Raw genomic sequence first — 22,634 nt, 5'->3', positions numbered from 1 at the left:
GGTTAGCCTCATCCTAGGATGGTGTTCTCCAAGCCACAAGCAAAGATAGGAATTTCAACAGAATTTATTTGGTTCCTGATGCAGAATCTCAGGTCTGTTTCACCCCAACTGCCATTCTGAGTCCCTTCTTCCCAGCCCAGAGTCCAGTCCCTTTGCCTTTCTATAAGCAGCACCTTCCTCCTGTGGCTCCTATAGCCAGACTGTCTCTCAGGCTTGAGGCTTGAGGTTTATATAGGGTCCTCCAGTTCCCTGACTCTTCTGCTTCCATTCTTGGGCCATCAGGGACTGCCTGCACTTGGGCCCAGCACCCATTTTGTTTTAGGCTCCTTTACCTGTTACTTAACTCCAGCAGCACAAGAAAGCAAAGGAAAACAGGTAAGCATAAGTAACAGAAAAACAAATAACATGAGGAAAATAGAGTGGGAGAGGAGTGTATAGCAAAAGAAAACAGGCAAAGAAACACCACCAAGGGGAAGGGATGAACTGGTGCACCACAAAGGGCTATGGGGAGCGAAAGAAGGGTGGAGGGGGACTAGGAACCCCTAACCCCCTTTCTCCCCTCTAGTAACAGGAAAAAGGCCCTGTTTCAGCCCCCTAACCCTTTGTTGGGCTTGCCGGCAGCTTAAAGATCACATGGCTCTTTTCTGGAATCAGACACTAATGATATGGATTGGCTCCTTCTATTATTTCTCTACAACCGGTCTAAGCCTTCCAAGATCGCTACTCCTTCTCACATGTCTATTTGGTGAGGTATCCCAAAGTACAATGCCTCAAGTATGAATGGATGTTTCAATGATGCCATAGTTTCTAGCACTACATATTTGATCCTACCACCAGGTCTCATGGATATTATTGATGCAGGATCTGGGTCTCTATCCACAGAGAGGTCCTAAGAAGCAACTTCCCAATTTTTCACAGGATGCACACATACACACATTTAGAAACACAGCTATGTTATGGAAAAGCTGCTGGGTAGACATAATTGTGACATGTTTGCTCTGAGTGGTTCAGGTGAACTTCCATGAGGTCCTTAACATTTTATAGAGCAATCTCACTTAAGTTTTCATTGAGAAGCAGGGGAAGGTAAGAAAGTTTCCTTTTTTGTGAGGTGGAACAATTTATATATATTGGCTAACATTTTCCCAATGTCTTGCATGTATTTGTACCTAAATAATGAAGATGCCTAAACATATATAAATACATCAGTAAATTAAAAGGTAATATACAGTAGCCTAGATATACAAAAGAAATATGGAATATTCTCTCTCTAGCCTCTTATCATCTTTAAGCCCTATATGACCCCCCAAAGTACATCTTATTTTGGGGGGAGTATAGGCAAATTGGGAAAACTATATTTAATAATGTATTTAAAATACCTTAGATATTAAATGTATTTTGGTATGGAAAACTAGAAGAGTTCGATATGAAGCAGAATTATGATTTCCTTCATGAAAATTAGAAGCAAAGATCCTTTATTAAATGTTCATGATATGCTACAAAAATTACCTGTAATATATTATACTTCAGAATCTTTATAAATACAGTAGAATTCTTTCGTTCAATAGAAGGCATTCCTTTTTAAGAGAAACATCGGCTTAATAACAAGAGTCCTGTTCAGGAATCTAGAAAGGCTACTGGGTTATTGAACAATCTCATAGGGTATATGCAGGTCTTACATTTAGACCAACCTAACTAGGGTTAGGTTGATCTAAATGCCCATCTGTGCAGTCAGTTGAGAAAGTTAAATTGAGCAAAAAATGGCAGGCCCAACCTAACCTAGTTAACCTGAAGAGGTGAACTAACTTAGATCAGGAAAAAGTTAGCCTGATCTAGTGAATGTCTACACATGTTCAGACCACAGCCTGGAGACTGAGAAAACTCAGCCATTCACCGCAGCCCTGAGGCTGTGCTCTTCCTAACCCCTCCACCTTGACGAGGCTATTTTTGCCCTCCAACCCTCCATCTCTGAGGGACAACTGCCCCCCCCCCCGACCCAACAGAGTTATTTCCCTGAACTACCTACACTGGGTTCCCAGCATGGCTCCCAGCATCAGCAAATGTCTTCATATGCCACTCCCAGTCTATGATTATGTGGCTTAAAGCAAGCTGTTTGATCATCAGCCAGGTGTGGCAAACATCTGCACATACCCATAAAGAAGATGGGGTACTCTTGGAGTTAGAAGAGAATCTGGGCTGTGGCAAATCAGCTATAGGATTTTTACTTACCATGCAGCATATATAGTTGGAATAGAAAAGGCAAACTAACAAGCAAACACAAGCAGCACTGAAACAATCCACATCTTTCTGCATGTGCTCCATGTATGGAGAGATAACAGAAAATTCACTTGGTCAAAAGACCAAGGTGAATTTGCCTTTTGGCACTGCACTTAAGCTAAACCGCCCTCTCTATTAAGTATTCTTTGTCTTAAAATAGTTCTTTGGGAAACCCAGTTAGGAGGATTTATAAATTAAACATTTCCTGCATTTCCTGTATAAGTGATAAGCACTCTGATTAAGAGTCAACATCAAGGCAGCTTCCCATTGCCCACCCCATGCTGGAACTCTTTGCATGCCTATAAATGATACCTTGCCATCTCTATAAAATACCTAATTATATTGCTATGTACTTATCTTCCTTGGTTTAAGAGACATACCAGCTACATTGTGCCATTTTATTTCTTTTATATTACTTTAAAAGAGGCACCACTTACCTGTTAATACTCTGGTGTAATAGCCACCACAGCACTGATATTTTGGTTGCACAGCATGTATCTGACCACCACAGCAAACCCCCGATGAATTAAGAATAAATGGAGTGTACTTGTCCTCACAGCACTGAAAGCCAGGTTTATTGTTGTGCAGAATCCCATTACAACATGCCTAAAAGTAGTTTAAAAAAATAGAAAGGCAGTATCTGTTAAACAAAGCATAATGCTTTCTCTGACAAAACAATGTCTATGAAAAAATGTGTACAACAAATCCTAGTGCTGATACTAATATGACTGCAGACAGACAAAAGTGCAACATAGCTAAAAAAAACTACTGTGCCCTCCAGAATTATTAGACTGTACATCTGACAGAATGCTGTTATTTTGTGGCCTTCAACCATGCTGCACCTTAATAAAATACTCCATTAATATGAATTGTCTTTGCATGCCTTGCGGGATGTCTGCCTCAATATGTAGTTGATTCCAACATGTAGATATATTCCACCCTCACCCCTATCTGTATCTTACTTCCCTGATTCAAATTTGTATTTTGATGTTGAGCTATCTGATCCAAAAACCTACAACTAAGGACTTCCCAGTATGAACTCTTGGGTTTCCTTTTCACATTAAAATAAGTGGAATTGTCTTATAACACATGATCACTTACTTGTGACTACAATTCTTCAGACAATGTGATCTTGAGGGAATACAATTTATATACTTTTTTCAAAATAAAATTTACATGGGAATGAATTTTGAAAAGCCCTTTTAACTGTGGACTTCTTTCTAGGTGCAGTCATGGAAATTATACACTTGAACAATCAAATAATTATTTGTATGCTTGCTCCAGTGCAGAGAGAGTGACATACTGTATACATAACAAATCATGTAGAACAGTCAGTAGAATCATTATAAAACATAACCTGAAAGCCTGCATTCAGTGCAGTTTATATTAGGTAGAACGGATCATTCTTATGGCTAGATGAAAAATGCAGTTGGCAGCCTGGCACGAGTATATAAGCACTGTAGTCTATCTCTTTTCTCTGGGTACTGAGCTACTTCCAGCCTGTAGAATAGCCACATTATAACTCAGCTAACCTGAGCAGCAGAAAACAAACAAAAACATGTCTCTAAATAAACGAGACATGTCTATCTTTTGTCTATCTTCTTTACATTCATTATTGACTGACAAAATAAAAGAAGCGAGAGAAGTGGAACTATTTACTGTCTAGATTAAGAACTGAAATATTTGAGGAATAATGCACAGAATGATAGGGACCACAAAAATTAAAATCCTAGATATAAAATTTATAAGAGCAGTGTGTATATACATATACATATTTACCATAAAGAATCCACAACCTATACTACCTTCCTCTTAGCTGTAATAACTGTGCTATTACCTCCAATTCATGACACTCTTTTATCCTTCATGTAAAAAAAAAAATAATTTTATTCTCAACACTCAACATTGCTGATCATAAGATTCTGCCTGGTTTGTGTATGCGTGCAGAGTGCAGTGAAGATACAGAAAAAAAGAAAGAAAGCAAGGAACCACTGTTCCTCACATCTCATGGTCTGTACAAAGGTCAGAGACAGGGTAATGCTGGGATGGCTTCAGCCATTTTTCCTCAGTGTCACTAGGTGTGTACACGAGACACTTTACTGAGCAGTAGACTAATCTACTCTGTCGTAAAGCATCACTACATACCCAAGCACAGGAGCTACTAAGCAGCAGATTAGGCTATTGCACAGTTTTCTACTATCTGTAAATACAGGTAGTAGATTTACTGCACAGTAGCTACTGCACAGTACTGCACAGTTAGCTACCTGACTGGAAGCAAATTTCTCCTGGGCACCCTGGGCAGCAGCAGGCAGGAGAACAATCCCCTCCCCTGGGAGCTTCCTGCTGCCAGGGCTGACTCCAGTCGCAGAACTCAGTGGAGACAATGTCTCCTTGCCCCTGCAGCAGGCAGCTCCTGGCCCCAGCTCTGTGACTCCAGCCAGGGCTGAGACATTGTTCCCTACCCTGGCAGCTGCCTGCTGCTGGGGCAGGCTCCACAATCAAAGCCACGGGCAGGGAACAATCTTCCAGCCCCCACTCCAATCTCAGAGCTGGGGCTGGGAGCTGCCTACTGTGGGGGCAGTGCATATAGTCCCAGTCTGGTTCTGCAATCAAAGTGGGGATTGAGCAGCAGGCAGTTGCCTGGGGCAGTGGTCCAGGGTAGGAAGCAGGTGCCCTAAAGGAGGGACAGCTTCCTGCACCCTCAGAGCCCAGACCTGATACCAGTGCCCTCCTGCCAGCCTGGAGCTGGCACCTAGGGAGTCTAGAGCTCCCCCTGGCTGCCATATAGTAACAGAGTAGGGCAGGAGTATCCCTGTCCTGAACTTCTGGTGGGAGCAAATTTGCTCCTGATGGGTGCACATCTAGATGTGCACTGAAAGAAAGCTAACTGTGCAGTATTTTATGGCACAGTAAGCTTTCTGAGCATTAATTACACATGTAGACATACCCACTGTATAATTGGAGGGGGTACTAGCCAAAGCACAAATGATAGAGAATGATTTCATCCCCCCAAAACAATGTTGTAATAGGCATTTTCTGCCTCTCATTGCTTCTTTGAAACTCTGAACTAACCTCAACATAGAGCTGAGGTTTCAGAGCTGTGCCTAAATCACACAATCTAGCTTGTGGTTTTTACATTTACTAAGACTTAAAAATTATGCTGAAACATGCTTGGCACTTTTAAGCCCAAGCTTCTTACAATTTATGACTGCTTTGTATATTTTATCATGACAATAACTTTAACTAAGTGCTAACTGAATTCTTGGTAGAATGTGCTAGATATGGACATACAGGGTTAAATCCCACTTCACCTTCATGTACCTAGGTGAACTTATGTAGCTGTATAATGGCAATTTTGACATTTACACACCATTTAGATTCCATTTTCACCTCTGGCAGAAAAGGATCTCCTTGGGCGTGTCTACATGAGATGTTTACTGCAGAACTGCCTAAGTAGGTCCACAGTAAACATCTCAGCATCTATATGTACAGCCCTATTAGGCCACACTAATAAAATCCACTGTAAGTTAGTACTTGTAAATAAAGGTATTATCCTGCAACAGGTCTTTTAGTATGCAGCAATGCACATGCAGATGCTGACTGGGGCATAAGGCTGCTTCAATCCGGGGGCTGCCTGCTGACTAACTCTACATCGGAGCACCCTTATGCCCCAGCCAGCCCCTCTGCAGCATGTAGAGACTAGTTGGAGCAGCCCTGGGCTGGCAGATTGATCCCTTAGGCCTTGTGCCAGCCAGGGCTGCTCCTACCTGGCTCAATGTGCTGCAGTTCCAGGTACATGTGCAAACATGGTACCCAGCAGCAATAAACTCTGGTGCATTATGCACTGGAGAGTATTGCTGCACATTAATAGCATGTGGAGATGCACCCCCTGTATGCACACCTGCTGGAAGTAAAATGGAGGAGTAAGGTTGCAGGGGAACACCTCAGCTTCTAACCCAATAGCAGAGTGGCTAAGACATTTGCCAATTACTACCAAAAATGCCACTTTCAGGGGAAAGTGGAACACCGCACAGATTTCCATAGGCTTGAAAAGTGGCCCCATAAGAGTTGCAAGGACTAGGCTCAGGTGCCATTGGTGGGTAATGCCACCAATGGGGAGGTGATAAGTATACCCGGCATTCCTAAATTGTAACAGGTAAGCTAGGATGTTAAGTATCAGCTGGAGAAGAATGCCTGAAGTAGCACCACTTGGAAAACTCATGCCACTAATCCAGGTAAATTTGATTGGTGGAATTCTTGCTCCTGTGGATGTTTCTACATAGAACATCCCTGCACTACCTCTGACAGCTATCCAGCATTTAGGCTTTGAGGTGGACAGGGCAGAGATCCAGCGGCATACCCCCTTTGGTCCTGAGTGAGCAGGTCCAACAACAGGGATGATTTTTTTAAGAAGTCCCAGGTCAGGAAAAAGACACATAAGGCCAGAATGGTAAAGAAAGCCCTAGTACTAAATGTGATCTAGGGACTGGGTGGCAGCACAAGGCAGCGTGTGTATAGAGAGCACAGGCAATTGAAATATAAAATGATATAGCAAATTTTGATGAAGAATGAGTGCTCAGCTTAAATGAAAAGTACATCACAAATGCAGAACAGCAAAGTGCTTTATCATAGCCAGACAACTAAGAGGAACTGAGGAGCAAGAAATGAGCACTATTTCTTTATCCCCTTGAGGCATGTGGGCAACAGGGTACTGCTAAAATAAATGGTCTCTGGGTCAAAGGCTCAAGGGATGACCTACCCACCTGTGAGAATGTGCATGTACAAACTTACTTGAAAGAAAACTTTTAGTTCATGACAATACAGGATTCTTCCATCTAGAATTAGAGATAAAACTGAGCTCTTACTCTGCAGAATTCTGAGAAAGGTCTGATTCAGATCTGTCTTTGCTGCCTCTAATATATGTAAGTACTTTGTCCTGTTTACTCCTGAATGAGTTTTCCATATTACTTCTTGTGGAAACTTGACTCAAAATGTTATAACTTGGTGGTTACAACTCAAAGTAGCAAAGTAGCTTTTTCTTTTCCCAAATATTTTTCAAGGTCATACTTTATGTGAACTATCACCTATAATTCTCCATTGGCATTAATGATTTAAGACTCCCTCTGTTTCATTTAGTATCTGTGATTTAGGTTGCCCCAGATTAATTTAGTTTGTCATCTTGTGTTCAGATATTTAGCATCTTGATTTGAGCATCTTTGTTTTAGCATCTTTGAGTCCTTTTATATTATTTCTCTGTCCACCCCATTGTTCATAAAACCTCCCCAAGCTATGAATTTAATTAACCCTCTGTTTCTCTCTCTCTCAAAATTAATGAAGATGTCAAATGCTACTTGGCCTTGCTCCTGTTCCCTGCTTGCTATCTTCTGGTTCCTTTCTACATTACTAATAAATCCGTACTCAGTCTTCTTTTGTCATTCACATTTGACACCAGAAGCATCTATAAGATTATGTTGTCTTTCTCTATCTTCTGGGTCCCTAATATCATGCTTGATTCTATCAAACCAGCTAACATTAGTATTACTGACTTCAATCTATACTACATTAACTAAAAATTCTTCAGGCTTCTTAAGGTACTCCTCTGTTTTTTCTTTTCATGCTTATTTTGTGACACCACTGGCTGATTATAACCTGTTTACCTGAGAACTGAATAGCCTAAAACACATTCTTCCTCCATTTGTGTTTTCAAGCTATGGTGTGGACCCTGATGGTACCTCCCTTTGGGATTTGATTTCACCTTCTGTTTTGTCAAACTTTTAATTTCTCAATGAAGCCCTGTTTCCTTCTTACCTGGAATGAAAACTGTGAAAATTTCATGCATATAGAGGCTTTTCAGCAGCTAGAAAACCATTTCACATCTTTGTGATTAGTCAAAGAATCAGCCTTGGATTCTCCAGTAAGTATTTTATATTCCATATTATACTTTTACTTTCAGTGTTCTCTTTGTGAATCTCAAATGGGAACACCTGCTCTACAAGCTTCATAGAAGTTGTATGATGGTCACTTAATTTCCAGTTGTAACGTGTTTTGAGACCCTCAGCTGGAAAATGCATTGTATGTACAAAGTATAATTGGCAATATCTCTTCTGGCCCATTTTAACTCCCTCAGGAACTCCCCTGTCATACGCTATGTTCCCTGAGCCTCAGCACCTCCACTCTCTTTTTAAAAATGACCTAAGTCCTTTCAGTTCATACAGTCTCAAGTTTGTGTATGTAACTTCCAAAAAATCTTTGGCCACCTCTAAAACACAGACACTTTTTAGCTAGTAGTACCAATTGATATACTCAGTGCTATTATTATGTAGCTCTATGACATCCTCTGGAGCCAAATGTAAATTGAAAAATAGCATTTTTTTGGCAGCACTCTAAAGATAGTCATCAGTTGCTATTTGCAGTGGTATTAAGCCGAAAGACTTTGCATTATCTATCCATAAAATAAAACGCATTCAAGTAATGTTAAAATTATGTCACAGATTCAGAAAATAAAAACGCAAAAGAAAGTAATAGTGGCTAAAGGTTATTATTATCTCATCCTCTTATATATAGATGTGGATGGTGTAATGTTGCACGATGAGCTAAGATCCTTGATGTAATTGAACACACTGTTCCAATTTCTTGAGCAGATCTGAGATTTTACCCAACAGAAGGTCATAACATAAGGACAATGCTACCTCAAGGGTCACAGCAGTATCAGTAGTGATGGTATGGACTGTTTGTCCTTAATTACTGCCAACTCACATAATACCCATACTGCACCACCCATACTGCACCATGCTTTAGCATTTCCAAAAGGTGGTGATGATGGAGTGGAGGGGGAGTGAGGTCACCAGTGCCTTGCCTCACCCCCACCCCCGGCTCCTTGGAGGTAACAGCAGTGGTGCGGGACAGTGGAGAGCAGGGTTGAGATGCCACAGGGGGTCTAAGCCACCAGTGCTGGCCTCAGCCTACCCCTCCCCCTTTCTGTCATCACCACCTGCAGGGCCAGCCACAGCAGTGGGGAAGGGAGAAATAGGCCTGCGCACACTCCTTCCCTCCCCCAGCTGCCGTGGTGGAGAACAGAGGAGTGGTCCTGGACCCTAACCAGGAGGGGGGAGCAGGCCTGGGTCCAGCATGGACACTGGGGAGAGGAGCAGGCCCACCATGGTGTGGAGGGCAGAACTCAGATCTGGGGCAATGTGGCGGTGGTGAGGGGAGGAGAGAGGAGGGGAGGGGAGGGGAGGGGAGGGAAGGAACAGGCCCAAGCTTGTGTCTGATGTGGGGGGTATGGGGGAGGATCGGGCTTGGGGGGGTGGAGAAGCTGGCCTGCCATGGCAGTGAGGGGAGGGGAGGAATGGGCCCAGGCCTGACATGGTGTGGGGGGAAGAGAACCAAGCCCATGCTGGGGGAGAAGTGGGCCCACCATGGTGGGGGGGAGCAGCGGGCCCAGCCTGACACGGCAGCATCCTCAACACCTCAGGCCCAGGCCCACTCCTCCACCACCCTCCCCTCACCCCCTGTCAGCTCTGAGCCTGCTCCTCCTGTTGTCCTGCAGCCACTAGGTCAGCCTGGGCCTGCTGCTACCCCTGTCACAGCAGGCCAGCTTCTCCCCAACCTTGGACCCAGTCCTCCCCCACATTGGCCCCAGACACACTCCTTTCCTCCCCCCACCACTGTGATGGGGAGAGGGGGAGCAGGCCCAGACCCCAAGCAGCAGGAGGTATAGGGGGAATGGGCCTGGATTGCGTGGGGCACAGGGCTCTATCCTTACACACTCCCCACTCGTGTCATTTTTGATGGGCAATTGGCTAGTTTCCTAATAATGTCAGAGCTATGTTTGATTAGTTATTGACCACACATTTATGGTGCTTGTTGCTGCTGTAAATAAAAGTACCGAGTTGTATTAACACTTTCATTCAATTCCTTTATAGGTACTAAACTGTATACTATGACTATTATATTTGTTCTTTATTGTTCACATTAAAGAGTTTTTGCTTAGTGAAATAATTAGCCTATATCCTACTATTTTAACTAAAACATTTTACTCTATGAGTCTCTATTTTATTTTTTCACTTCAAGATCCAACTAATGATAGCAGGAGATTTCAACTGGCGTTATTACATAACTCCATAGACTATGAGTGCCTTCAGCATTGGCATTCAGTTTACACCAGCTGATGAGGCCAGTTAGAATGAAGTCCATCAGAAATTTGAGTACAGCACTGAAGACAGAAACATGATGTACATTCAATTGGTTGATGCTCCTTTGGAGATTTCAAGAGTGAATGGGTTCATGGACATTGATGGAGACATGCAAGAAGAAACCAGAATGGACTCATTTACACTAGAAACACCAGCACAGCAGAATGCTATGATTGAAACAGAATGTTGTGTTGCCTTACAAGGCAATCCAGGATATGACATACACTATGAACTGTGCAAACAGATGTCTTTCTAGTGTCTTTCTGCATTCAACCACCACATCCTTGTTCAGTGTTGATTACAAACACCGGTGCATCAGAGTAAACACTGAAGGGGCAACAGATGAATGCCACCTCAAACAGCCCTATTAAAATTAGTTGAAAAAGAGGTTTACAAGATCCAACAAGAGCAACACAAGCTAATTGATATGTCTGAAATAAGGGCCTGGTCTAAAGCTCATAGGAGGCAGTGGGATCCTTGTCATTGGCTACATGGGTCTTCAGGACCTAAATGGCTGTATTCCTGGCCCTCTGGTTGTGTATGGACTTTAGGTGGTGACTCACATGGAGCGTAAGGTCATTCCTCTTATTACTTTCCTGGGACTGGAGTTTTGATTTGCTGGGGAGCAGGTGAGGAACTGTGTTTCATGTTCTTACTTTGTAGACAAGGAACAATAATAAAGGCATCAAACTAATTCTATCAAATGTCAATCACCCCTATGCACAAGGAAAAAGGTTACTAATATACAATGCTAGTTTTCCAATGTATTTATATATAAAGGGCTTGATTCTTCTCTCTCCTAATACATATTGATGGAATTACATCAGAATAAAACTGATGAGAGGGGAGAAGCTAGCTCAGTACTTCTTGCATACAGTACAAAAACAGAATATTTTTCACTCTTACCACTGCCTGCAAAACAAAGTGCACGTGCCACAAATTTCTCTTCCAAAGTATTTATATGTACAGTCCTTCTCACTAGTTTATAGTCATATTTGGGTACTTATGTGGTTCAAAGGAACATAATATAATGCTGTCAATATATTCTAAGAGTCATTTGCATTTCAAAAACCTGATGAACAGACCTGCTTTTAGAAAAACATTCAAACTCCAAATGGTGATAATGGTGGTCCCTGAGTATAGTGGAACTATACTAAAAGGAATAAGGAGCATTTCTACCTTTCTTTTCTATTATGCAGCATTTAGTACTATAACATGACTAGAGACATTAACAGTGATATACTTTATACTGTACTTTTCGATACACTTTATACTGCATTTTTTGCAAGGTGTGCCTATTCCATTTGCTTCACACTCACTGTATCTTGTCCCTATTAAACATGCTGGAATTCTGAATAAATTATAAAAGAAAGAGGTGGTTATGAAATGGATTTAGTGGCTTCAATGCAATAATTACCTAAAGGACAACAGTCCCATCACAAAAAACACCCACAACAATTAACACTAACAGCTGCCTTTTTGGCAGTCTCAAGAGAAAAGCTAGGGATAGAATGGCCTTGCATCGTTGCTAGAAGACATGATCTTTCCAAGTTAAGGCCAAACCACCATGGTGAATTAGACTGGTGTTGCTATACCACAGCTGTTAAGCGGAAAAATTAAAAGCTCCAACTGGCAAGGTGGCCAATTCGGTAACTCACAGGTGGTGAATTCACACACAGTGCTCAGTTTTTAAGTCATGCATTTATTTTACTGAAGCCTTTATTGTTAAGGATTGCTGCTGAGGTGGTTGCACTTTACGTTGCAAAATGTTGGGTTACACACAAATTAGGCACATGTGTAAAGGATTATCTGAGGACTTAAAGAATTTGGGAAATGTTATTTTTCTTTGGACAGAATGAAGACTTGATAGAGAATTTTGGCCTGGCTGCTCTAGAATAGGACACTGTGGAAAAATTAAAGAAACAGCAATGTCACAACATATGACCTGCTTCATATATTCATAGAGCAAGTTAGCCAGAGGGGTAGAAAGGCACATGGGAACTTGTTCTGCCAGCACTTACCAGCAAGGGGAGTTGGAGAGCTGCTGGTAGGGACTGTCATTCCCTCTGCTTTCACCCTCCCATTGCTTGCTTCTGTTAAAGAGAAGGGATATCTAAACTCACCAGATGGGCTCCCACCCATCTGGCTCCTGTGTTGTCTACAAAGGTCAGGGGAGCTGCTCCCCTGACCTTTGTAGACAACACAGGAGAATCTGAGCAACATGTGAGGGGGAGGCACAGCAAGGCTCATACACCTTATGAAATGCTTCTGTGTATGTGCTTTTCCTCTCCCCATCTTGTTACCCTGTCATTCCCCAGCTTTCCAAACAAGTTCCCTCCCACTCTCTGAACTTCCTATTGGGTGCAAGTAAAGAATGTCATCTGGAATGTCTGTTTGCACTCCAGCTTTCACAGGGAAGAGCTGCTAACACTTCCATAAAGAAGCAGCGTTTAAGGGTGGTTGAGGCAAAAAGAGCATCAGGTGTCACATGAGAGTCATGAGTCACAGAATCATAGAAAATTAGGGCTGGAAGGGACCTCAGGAGGTCATCTAATCCAAACCCCTGCTCAAGGCAGGACCATCCCCAACTAGATCATCCCAGCCAAAGTTTTGTCTAGTCAGGTCTTAAAAACCTCCAATGTTTGATATTCCACCACCTCTCCAGGTAATCTGGTCCAGTGTTTTGCTACCTTCCAAGCAAAAAAAATTCTTTCTAATATCTAACCTGAACTTCCCTTGCTACAACTTGAGACCATTGATCCTTGTTCTGTCATCTGCCACCACTGAGAATAGTCTAGCTCCATCCTCTTTCAAACTCCAGTTCAGGTAGCTGTAGGCTGTTATTAAATCCCCTCTCAGTCTCCAGTCTCCTTTTCTCGACTAAATAAGCCAAGTTCCCTTAGGCTTTCCTCATAAGTCATGTCCCCCAGCCCCCACTCCACTGGACTCTCTCAAATTTGTTCACATCCTTTCTGTAGTGGAAGGCCCTAAACTGAACACAGTACTCCAATGTTGCCTCATCAGAGCTGAATAGAGGGGGATAATCACTTCCTTTGAACTACTGGCAACACACCTACCAATGCAACACAGTATGCCATTAGCCTTCTTTGTAACAAGGGCACACTGTTGGCTTATATTCTGCTTATTGTCCACTGTAACCCCCAGGTCCCATTCTGCAAAGCTGCTACCCAGCCAGTCAGCCCCCAGCCTGTACTGATACATGGGATTCTTCCATCCTAAATGCAGGACTTTGCACATGTCCTTCCTGAACCTCATGAGATTTCTTTTGGCCCAATCCTCCAATTTGTCTAAGCCACCCTGAATCCTAGCCCTACCCTCCAGCATGCCTACTACTCCCCCTAGCTTGGTGTCATCTGCAAACTTGCTGAGGGTGCACTCTATGCCATCTTCCAGCTCATTGATGAAGACACTGAACAAAACCAGTCCCAGGACCGACCCCTGGGGCACTCCACTAGATACCAGCTGCCAACTAGACATTGAGTCATTGATTACTACACTCTGAGTCTGATGCTCCAGCAGATTTTCTATCCACTTAACAGTTCATTCATCCAGCCTGTACTTCCTTAGCTTACCTGGGAAAATGTTGTGGGAGACCTTATCAAAAGCCTTGCTAAAATCAAGGTACACCACACCCACCAGTCTCCTCACATCCACAAAGCTAGGCACCTCGTCATAGACGGCAATCAAGTTGGTCAGACATAACTTGCCTCTGGTGAATCCACGCTGACTGATTCTTATCACCTTCATCTCTAAGTGCTTAGAAATGGATTCCTTGAAGCTCTGCTTCATGATTTTTCCAGGGACTGAGGTGAAGCTGACTGGTCTGTAGTTTTCCTTTTACCCTTTCTTAAATATGGGCACTATGTTTGGCCTTTTCCAATAATTAGGGACCTCTCCTGATCATGAGTTTTCAAAGATGATGGCTAGTATCTCTGTAACCTCATTAGTCAACTCCTTCAGTAACCTTGGGTGTATCCCATCTAGCCCCAGGGACTTGTATATGCCCAGGTTTTCTAAACAATCCTTTACTTGTTCTTTCACCACTGTTGGCTGCTCACCTTCTCCCCAAACTATGCTGCCTGGTGCAGTAGTCTGGGAGCTGATCCTACCTGTGAAGACTGAGGTAAAAAGGGCATTGCATATTTCAGCCTTTTCAGTATCATCTGGTACTAGGTTGCCTCCCCCATTCAATAAGGAACCCACACTTTCCCTGATTTTCCTCTTGTTGCTGACATACTAGTAGAAACCTTTCTTGTTACCCTTCATGTCCCTTGCTAGCTGAAACTTCAGTTGTGCTTTGTCCCCCTGGTTTCATCCTTGCATGCCCAAGCAATACTCCTATACTGTGAAGGCATTAAGCACTTCAGCCTTTTCTGCATCCTCTGTCACAAGATTGTCTCCCCCGTTCAGTAAGGGACCCACACTTTCCGTGATCTTCCTCTTACTACTAACATACTTATAGAAATTCTTTGTGTTACCCTTCATATCCCTTGCTAGCTGCAACTCCAATTATGGTTTGGCCTTCCTGACTTCACCCCTGCAAGCTCAAGAAATACTCTTGTACTTCTCCCTATTTATTTGTCCAAATTTCCACTTCTTATAAGCTTCCCGTTTGTGAGTTAGTTTATTGAAGAGTTCCCTACTAAGCCAAGCTGGTCTACTATCATACTTGCTAGTCTTCCTGTGCATCTGGATGGTTTGTTTCTGCACTCCCGGTAAGGCTTCTCTAAAGTTTAGCTGGCTGTGTTGGACTCTTCTCTCTCTCAGACTGGCTTCCAAGGAGATTCTGCCCATCAGTTCCCTGGACAAGTCAAAGTCTGCTTTTCTGAAGTCCAGGGTCTGTGCTTTTCTGCTCTCCATCATTTCTTTCCTCAGGATCTTGAACTCAATCATCCTGTGGTTGCTGCTGCCCAAGTTGCCATCCATTCCCCACCAATTCTTCCCTGTTCATGAGCAGCAGGTCAAGAAAAGTATAGACCCTAGTTGGCTGCACCAGCACTTGCACCAGGAAGTTGTCCCCAACACTCTCCAAAAACTTCCTGGATTGCCTGTGCACTGCTATATTGCTCTCACAGCAGATGTCAGGGTGATTGAAGTCCCCCATGAGAACTTGTGATTGGGAAACTTCCGCTAGCTGTTTGAACAAAGCCTCATCCACCACTTCCTCCTGGTCTGGTGGCCTATAGCAGACCCACACCACAACATCACCATTGTTTCTCACCCCTCTAACCTTAACCCAGAGACATTCAACAGTCCTATCTCCACTTTCATACTGAAGCGCTGAGCAATCCTATGGCTTTTTTACATAAAGTGAAACTACTCCTCTACTTCCTTGCCTGTCCACCCTGAACAGTTTGTCTCTATCCATGACAGTGCTCCAGTCCTGTGAGCTATCCTACCAAGTCTCTGTTATTTCAATCACATCATAGTTCTGTAACTGTGGAAGGACTCTGTCCCAAAGAGAGTCCCATTGCAGGAGGCAGGGGGAGGTGAGGGAGAGAGCAATCCATCCTGGGATGCTGGAGGACCTCGCCAAACACTATCACATTAATCACTATCAAATTCAAAGACAATACCAGCAAACTGCAAAGATACATTTTATAAGTAACATCTTTGTGACTGGATCACCATTTTTGCAGCTCATTGACATGATAAATATTGTGACCATGTAGCAGGTTACAATTTATTGTGTGATTAACACATTAATTACAAGATAAATTCATGCCTGCCATGGGCCTCAGAGTTCTAATTGTTCTTTTTTATGGCTTTCCCTGAAAATGTGTCTATTGTTGTGATGCTTCTCTTTCAAAGGAACTGTACAGTAGTAACACATGTATGTTTGCAGGAGGTTATTCATCTTGTTGGGTTTTTTCCCCCCTCCATTCCTCTTTACCATCACCTGTAAATGTTATGACTCATGCATAATGGTAAATAAATTTATTTGAATTCTCCTGGTCACTGTGGGTGCTTTGCTCTGGTTTTCCGGCACAGAAACAGTAATCCCCATAGAAAGGGAATCCTCCTATGGCATTACCAACTCTAAGGCTGCTCCTATCCTAACCCGGAGTCTAAGGGTGTAGCCAAGCAAAAATGACCATACAGCATTCTTCCACATGCACAGTGGCCCAGATCTACCGAGATGCTTAGTAGGTGCCTAAATGCTTTTGTAGATTCCAGTCTTAGGGGCTACTGGAAGACAATTAATATATTCTGTAATAATTCTGCAAATCAGAACAAATACTGGGTTGGGACCAGTATCCACAAATGGGCATATAAGCAGCAGGGATTTAAAATCAAGTCACCTACAGGAATGGTTTGATAATTCATAGATTCATAGATTCATAGATGCTAGGGTCGGAAGGGACCTCAATAGATCATCGAGTCCGACCCCCTGCATAAGCAGGAAAGAGTGCTGGGCCTACATTACCCCAGCTAGATACACATCCAACCTTCTCTTGAATACCCCCAGGGTAGGGGAGAGCACCACCTCCTTTGGGAGCCCGTTCCAGACCTTGGCCACTCGAACTGTGAAGAAGTTCCTCCTAATATCCAATCTAAATCTGCTCTCTTCTAGCTTGTGGCCATTATTTCTTGTAACCCCCGGGGGCGCCTTGGTGAATAAATACTCACCAATTCCTTCTGTGCCCCCCTGACGAACTTATAGGCAGCCACCAGGTCGCCTCTCAACCTTCTCTTGCGGAGGCTGAAAAGGTCCAGTTTCTCTAATCTCTCCTCGTAGGGCTTGGCCTGCAGGCCCTTAACCATACGAGTGGCCCTTCTCTGGACCCTCTCCAGGTTATCCGCATCCTTCTTGAAGTGCGGCGCCCAGAATTGCACGCAGTACTCCAGCTGCGGTCTGACCAGCGCCCGACAGAGGGGAAGTATCACCTCCTTGGACCTATTTGTCACGCATCTGCTGATGCACGATAAAGTGCCATTGGCTTTTCTGATGGTTTCGTCACACTGCCGACTCATGTTCATCTTGGAGTCCACTAGGACTCCAAGATCCCTTTCCACTTCCGTGCCACCCAGCAGGTCATTTCCTAGGTTTTCTTTGCATCTGCTTACTTAATTGTGGGGCTCCAATCCCATCCAAATTTTTTACCACTATATCTACAGTACCTGGCTCAGTGAGACACATCATTTTGTAGTCCCGGATATGACCAAGGACCAAATAATAAGTAAAAAAAATAACAAATAATACTCTCTCTCCCCAAGTGTCATATGAAGATAACATCTTAGAAGACAGTTATGGAGCTAAACTTATTAATGGTTCTGAAATGCTTATATAATACAATGATGACCACCATAGCAAAACAATAAAAAATTTCTAAAATTTCCAAATGAAGTTGTCTTTATATTTTCCTGCCAAAACTGTTAAAACTGAGCAAAGAATAAAAGAAAAAATAAAGAATATTAATGAAAAAATAAACTTATAATATTCTTGTTATAATATAGAGTAACACTGATAAAGATAGAAACATACATTATTCACATGCCAGATTTTATTAAAGGTTTACAATGTATGCATTTCTTTAACACAAAAAAAATCGCATTTCCATTTCCCACCAAACTTCTACTCATAACTTAGTAGTACAGATTCACAAATAGCAAGTGTATAATACTTCACTGAAGATAACCTAAAGCTGCACTGTGTGACTAGGAATAATGTATGTTTTAATCTGATTCCCTCAAATAATTCACTTTCTTAATTACTGTCTCATCTGACAGTGCACCTTATGAATACAGACTGTTGGTGTTAGTCACCAAACATGTGATGGTGTTGTTGACAAATAGGGACATTATTTCATTACATTAAATCTTACCTTCAAACCAAGGGTTTTCCACCTCATTTGTCAATAAAAACCATTTACAGACTCCTACTATCTGACTACACTATTGATCCAACTCCTAAACAGCAACTAATATGAAGATTAATCTGCAAATGACCATAATTTTATAATATTTCTGATAAATCATGATAGGTCCTGTTCAGAGTTGCTCATCATTGTCATGTAAACAACCACCCACTTGTAGCTGAATCTAAATAGATTTTCTGCAAAGCAAAATCAAGTCATTCAATCAAGGAAGAATTTGAAAGGCACCTAATCATCCCAATAAACCAATATTTGCCATGCAGATTATGATGAATGATAACATGTACACAATAAAGCTCTATAAGTTTCATGATCTTCCGCATCATTTTTTTTCCAAACAGATATATGTGTTCATGTCATCACAAATCAGTGTCCACCTAGAAACTTCAGTTTGGTTTCTGCATTCATATTTTGACTATATAGGCCGCATCTACATGCAACGCTGACTGTGCAGTCATTACTGTGCAGTCATTTAGTACTTGTGTATGCAAATACTAAAAGACTGCACAATAACCAGAGTTACTGTGCAGTGGCATTGCCAAATGGCTTTTAGGTGACAATGACTGCACAGTAGCTCATTACTACTGCGCAGTAGTGTCACACCACACTTTGTGCCACAAAATGCTACTGCACGGTAGTAATGAGCTACTGCACAGTTAGCACCTTGTGTAGACGTGGCCATAGAAAACATTATTATGAGAACTTAGATCAACTTATGCATCAAAAAGCACAGAATCTTCCCTCATGAGCTAATAAATAATCTCCATTAGCAATCTGCAATAAAAGAGTTATGATGCAGAGTTGAACCATTCTGAATATATCTTTAAAAGGATACTACTACAAATGAACACTAACAAGTTCATGGCAATATTTCTTCTGATTGGAAAAAATCATGGTATGGGATCCTTTTCTCTACTTTCCCAGATACCGTTGATATAGCCTGCAGTCTTTCTTCCTAGATCTATGACATTATACTTGGCTGTTAAATATATGTGATTTACAAGTACCTTAGACTCTGGATGATAGCACAGGTCTCCACAGATATTTTCATATATCTCACATTCCAGCGAGATGCATGATTTACTGCTTTGGCTTGCTGATAACCGATGGGATGAGCTGCATGGCTGCCATTCTTTACGTAAAAGATCATACCCTAGTATAATGCCATTTGGCTGTCCTGGTGATGTCCAGTCAATCTGAAGAGATCTACAATAAATAGAATAATATCATCTGAAACAATTAATCAACCCTACTGTAGTTAAATTTTTTTGACATTCACATTAACTTAGATGCCTCTAAACATTTATTTTACACATTGCTATAGGGATCAAATATTTGAAGTGTCCAACCTCCTCTAACTTGACAAAGAATAGCAACTTTAATAGCTGACAGAGCTGTATACTTGCTGCCAAGGTAGCAAATGTTGGTTTTGCTTAGGAATATGAGTTCTCTTCCGTGGACCACAGAAAAAACAAAGCCTCATCTTGGATTTGAGTACTAGTCCAGAGTAGGCTGCTGCAGCTCTGACTCTAACCATGGCTCTGGCTCCAGCCTGGGTCTGGATCTGGAGCTGTTGCCAAACCTGCTGCCTGGAGTCAACATCCCTGGAGCCAGCAACAGCTTTAGTGAGTCTTGGCCTTGGGCCAGTAGCATGGTTTAGAGATTGAACAGCAGTGCAGGTCTGGTGTCAGCAGGATTGGGTGGCAGCACATGTCAGGGACTGGGTGCAGTGTGGGTCCTGAGGCAGATGGCAGCACAAGCCAAAGATCAGACAGCAATGTAGGTCTTGGGCTGGGCAATAACATAGGTCCAAGGGTGGACAGAGGCACAAGTCTATGTATGGGCAGTGGTGTGGGTCAGGGATCAGGCAAAGGGACAGAGGTGGAAAGTGGTCAGGAGGGTAAGCACAGGGGGAAATTTGCAGTGGGGGACAAATGGCAGGGAAGCAATGGCACCTAAGAAGAACAGTGGGCATGTAGCAGAAGGGCAAAGTGTAGGGTTCAGGTGGCTTCCTTCCTTACCATCTGCCCCCCTCCACACTGCTTTCCCTGCCACTTGTCCCCCTTGGCACTGCTTTCTCTACTGCAGAGGTTGGGGAACAAATTTAAGATGATCTTCCAATAATTATATTCTATACATGGAAAATTTTTAAAAATTCATAATTTTCTAAGTCTAGAATCACACTATAATATTGCAGAGTAATCTTAATTCAAAGTCATCTTGGATTTGAGTATATAAAGTAAAAGTCTATGAGCCACACACATACCCTACACCCTTCATTCATCTAAATGGTATTCAGGTAGCTGTGTAACAGCAGTGCTTGACATTTATGAACTATTTGTTCCTGTGGCAAGATAAGATTGACCTGTGCACATATCTGCCAGAAATAAAATGGAGAAGGAGGAAGAGCAGGAGGAGGAGTAGGACCATCCCACCTTTGAGCCTAATAGGCAGAATACTTTCCCAGGGAGCATAAGATCCAGGGTCCAGGCCCTCCTTCACCTAGACAGGGGTGGAGTGAGAGGGTCTGCAGGGAACTTAGACACAACTATTCATCTTCTCTTTCCTAGGAAAGTGATCTTATTACCAAGACACAGGCTAGGCATGATCCAGAACACCCTCCAGCTCTTGCAGCTGACTCACTGAAGCCTGGATTTGATATCCATTGAATAAAATGGATAAACAGCATAGTTTCTGTTCCTCTGGGAGAAGAGGTACAAGCTAGAACAGCGGAGGGCAAAATGGTGGATCTGGCTGGCAGCAAAACTCCATTTCTCAGCAGCCCATGCCCACATGGCTGGAGCCAGTCTCCATCGAGACCACAGCCACAGCTGCATTGTGATAGTGCAAGGCTGGGGTTGCCATGGGGACCAACCCCAGCTGTGCTGGCAGGGCATGCAGCAGGACAAGGTAGGGGTCTGGTCCAGAGCCACTGGATCTTGCAGTGGGGGCATTTTGGTCCACAGCTGCAAGGCAGCGAATCATGGCTCTTCCCTGACTCCTTGCAGTGGTGACAGCCTGGTCTTGAGCCAGTGCAGAGCCGCGATCTGCTGCTTGCGCACCCCTGCCTGGAGCATGCAAGCTGCAGATAGCAACTCTGCCCTGGCCCTGAACGAACCTGCCCCTGCCACAAGATCCCAGTGCTCCAAAGCAGCCCCCTGCCCTGCTGTGTGCCCTGCCAGCATGGCTGGGGCCAGTCTCTGTGGCAACTCCAGCCTTACGTTATCACAGCACAGCTGTGGCTTAGGTCTCCATGGAGACTGGCCCCAGCCATGCGGGCAGGGGCTGCTGGTAAATGGAGTCCATTGCTGACCAGATCCAGCCCACAAGCCAGAATTGGCCCACTCCTGGGCTAGAACCTAGGATCCTCTCTCTCCCAAGGAACTGTACCATCTCACTGGATCACCTTCCACCAGGTTTGTTCTCTGCCTCCTGGCTGCCCAATGCCCAGTACAGGAGGTCTTTCATATCTCTACCTTTCATGTGTATATAGAATATTACAGCACTGAGGTAGCAGCACCATTGGACACCACATTCTAAATTACTCTTCCCAGTTATTAATACCTTTCAACAAAATAATTCCTTTTGGAATGAAATATTCCCATTGGCCTAAAATTTCTTCTGATTGGGCGTAGTTCAATGGCAATTTTTTTTTCAAATGTTCAGATGCAGACAAGCGTGAAAAAGTATACTTTTAGGTGCTTTAGAAAAATTGTTCGGTTTAATCTTTTTCATGGTCACATAATACACACCAGTAGATTTTTAAGACTTCAAAGTTGGTGTGGGCTCAATAAGCAATTGCCCTTCTTCCAAGTGTGAACACTGAACATAAAGCTGGATGTGGAATAAATGTGTAGGGCACAATAGATTCAAAACTCATGGGTCCTCCATAGGGAATCATCCCTCTAAGGCAGCAGTGGGCAATTATTTCAGTTGGCAGGCCAATTAACGGGTTTTGGTGAGCTGTCAAAGGCTGCACACATTAAATATTTCAGAAGATTTCATTTTAACAAATTACAGGTAAAATGCAAATTATATGCTCAAAATCAAACATTACTATGACATATATTAATTTTTTTTAAATTGTCCTGATTTATGGGTTTTTTTTAAATAATATATATAGATGCAATTGCATAATAATTCAAAATAAAGTGTTACCTTGTATATTGTGTGTATGTGTGGGAGGGGAGGTGTATGGGAGTGGGGGGAAGTGTAGAGGGGGAGGATGTGGGTTAAATGTGCAGGGGGAAAATTAATACATGCTAGG

At 42.9% G+C, this 22,634-nt stretch overlaps 1 protein-coding gene across 1 annotated transcript in view; it reads right to left on the bottom strand.

Moving 5' to 3' along the window:
* USH2A (usherin) overlaps positions 1-22,634 on the bottom strand; it is a 653,616-nt gene that overhangs the window by 155,642 nt on the left and 475,340 nt on the right. Inside the window, exons 47-48 of the mRNA XM_090031530.1 lie at positions 19,375-19,573; positions 2,712-2,880 (exon numbers count right to left, since the gene is read on the bottom strand). Coding sequence (XP_089887656.1) covers positions 2,712-2,880; positions 19,375-19,573 — 368 coding nt within the window. The remainder of the gene's footprint in view (positions 1-2,711; positions 2,881-19,374; positions 19,574-22,634) is intronic.

The sequence above is a fragment of the Crocodylus siamensis genome, chromosome 1, assembly GCF_052110815.1.
Source record: "Crocodylus siamensis isolate JL-2025a chromosome 1, ASM5211081v1, whole genome shotgun sequence".
NCBI classification, from domain to species: Eukaryota; Metazoa; Chordata; order Crocodylia; family Crocodylidae; genus Crocodylus; species Crocodylus siamensis.
This window is presented reverse-complemented; position numbering and strand designations above follow the sequence as displayed.